This window comes from Tenrec ecaudatus, chromosome 9 (genome assembly GCF_050624435.1).
Source record: "Tenrec ecaudatus isolate mTenEca1 chromosome 9, mTenEca1.hap1, whole genome shotgun sequence".
NCBI classification, from domain to species: domain Eukaryota; kingdom Metazoa; phylum Chordata; class Mammalia; order Afrosoricida; family Tenrecidae; genus Tenrec; species Tenrec ecaudatus.
This window is the reverse complement of record NC_134538.1, coordinates 160434042-160436646: the sequence shown is the minus strand read 5'-3', so window position 1 is coordinate 160436646 and position 2605 is coordinate 160434042. Positions and strand designations below refer to the sequence as shown.

Genomic DNA, 2605 nt, shown 5'->3' with positions numbered 1-2605 from the left:
GTGAGGCTGAAAACCGACTTACTGGATTTCCCACTATCATCATAATAAGAGTGTTTTACCCCAGTTTTCTCAAATCTTGAGGGTGTTTTGTCACACAAAAGAGAAATGATTTTGCCTGCACCAAATGGGCTCTTGGTGACCAGATTTTAACATTAGTAAAGCGGGAAACCAGTGGGACTCCACTGATAAACTCATATGCTGGCAAAATAGCCACATGGCAGCCCAAAACCGTATACCCTAGCTTATCTTGCATTCTCTCCCAAAATTGGGACTTTTAAAAAATGCTTTGGGATACGGGACAAATTTTTAAAAATTGGGAATGTCCCGCCAAAAGCAGGACGTCTGGAAAATTTATCTGAGGGTCTCTATGGGGATCATATTTCCCCACTTCATACTTATTACAACCCAGAAATAGATGAAACAGTGGAGTTTTCTCAAAATTCTTTGTACAAGGTTAGTTTAAACTCAAACAAGTACATTTCATGCATTTGCTCCTAATTCTTGAAGACTGCACTATGATATTTTTATTGGATTAATACAGTCTCCCTTCTTTATTACTCCGAAGTATTTCTAATAAGGACTTCAGAATTGCTACTTATTTTATTGTCTTCCCCACTGAGAAGGTAGAAGAAGTGTATATCCCTGCGGCATTGTCTCTATAAAATTTCTCATTTCTGTAGGAGTTTTCTCTTAGGGACAACACTTCTTGGTAGTTTCCAGCTACAAATATATTTCTCCTACCTGATCAACCTGAATGAAGTCTGAGAGTCACTTCCAGACTCAAAACCAAAATTTTCTTCAAGTAGTCATATTTCTGATTTTTAATAATTCAACATTTTCAAAGAGTTAGGGCATTGTTGTATTTTTCTGTCACCGCCTAAACAGCTACTCAAATTAAGAAGTTATGCTAAAAAAATTGGACTTTGTCCCAGTCTCAGGTCTAAAATTGAAACACTACCCTTTAATCAAATATGTAACTTTGGGTTTGCTTTGAGTTTTATCCCATCAGCAAAACACATCTCACGGGACAAAACCAACCAACAAACAAAGGCCTCCCTGAACCACATCTTCCAATCCCTCACATGGTCCTGGTCTTCTTCAGCACCCAGTAGAAGGCACTTTTGACCTGGGCATTCCTCAGGCTGTAGATGAGGGGGTTCAGCATTGGGTTGAAGAGGCCATAAAACATTAAAAGAATTTTCTGCTGCTCCTGTCGTTGATCACTGTCTGGAATTAAATAGACCATCATGGCTATGCCAAAGTAGAACCCAACCACACAGAGGTGAGAGGAGCAGGTGGAGAAGGCCTTTTTTCGGCCTTCCCCAGACTGGATCTTCAGGATGGCCCTCAGGATGTGTATGTAGGAGACCAGCATGATGGAAATGGGTCCGACTATGACAAGCATACAGGCAGAGAAGATAAGTATTTCATTAATTGAGGTGTCAGCACAGGCTAACCTGAGGACAGACAAAACCTCACAGAAGACATGGTTTACTTCCTGGGGTCCGCAGAAGGGCAATCTTAAGAGAAAGATTATATGTATGAGGGACAAGAAAATCCCACCTCCCCAGGATATGACAGCCAGGACAACACACACCTTCCAGCTCATGATGACAGTGTACTGGAGAGGGTAGCAGATGGCCACATACCTATCATAGGACATCACCACCAGAATAAAGGACTCGGTGGCCGCGAAAATCATATACAGATACATCTGTGTAATACACGAGGCAAAGGAAATAATTTTTTCATGTTTTGCAAGGTTTCCTAGTATTGGGGGGACATTGTTGGTAGCATAAGGTAGGTCAAGGACAGCTAAGTGTGAGGGAAAGAAGTACATGGGGGTATGCAATCTGGGGTCCAACCAAATGAGCCCCAAGATCATCCCATTTGCCAGCAGACTGAAGATGTAGAACAGGGAGAAGATCCCGCAGAGGAGCAGTTCCATGTCTGCAGAGACGGTAAAGCCCAGCAAGATGAATTCTGTGACCCGTGTGCGGTTGTCCCCCATTGCTTGTGGCAGCTTGTCAAGTACACGACTGTGATCCTGGATCAGAACATGACAATGAATGACAATCAGGATCACTTACCTCACAATGATCTCAGTAAGATCCCTGTTGAGTCAGCGTTTTTCTTTTTTGCATGTTTACCATTTTCATTTTAGTATTTTATTGGGACATTAGTTCACACTTCCATAAAAATGCCAAGAATTATATGCAGTCCTCTCTAATATGAAATTTTCATGTGTATTTCATTGCTCCTTTTCCTGATGAACATGTGGTTACACCTATTTTCTGAACCATTTGAATTTATAGTCCACCCCTGAAGCCCATTTACCTCAAATTCTTCATTATTCTTTCCCATGAAAAAGCAGAGTCATAATTGAACTATAATTCAATGACCAGATTAAAACAAGTGAACACAGTCATAATTGACTTTTTAATTGCTATCTTTGCCTGCATTTTCATCAGTGGTACAAACTAAGGTCCCAGGTTATTTCTTTTCTTTAATCTGAAGTAGTCACTCAGGCCTCTTTGCCTGATTGGACTTTGATATGTGAACAGCACAGATCAACGTTGTGTAGGCTGTCCTATTTGGGTTCCAT

General features: G+C 40.9%; 1 protein-coding gene across 1 annotated transcript; it reads right to left on the bottom strand.

The window, feature by feature from the left end:
- Positions 1–1078: 1078 nt before the first annotated feature.
- On the bottom strand, positions 1079–2011 carry LOC142456640 (olfactory receptor 2A2-like). The gene has a single exon (XM_075557789.1). The coding sequence runs from the start codon at positions 2009–2011 to the stop codon at positions 1079–1081; it is 933 nt and encodes a 310-aa protein (XP_075413904.1).
- Between the last annotated feature and the right edge of the window lie 594 nt (positions 2012–2605).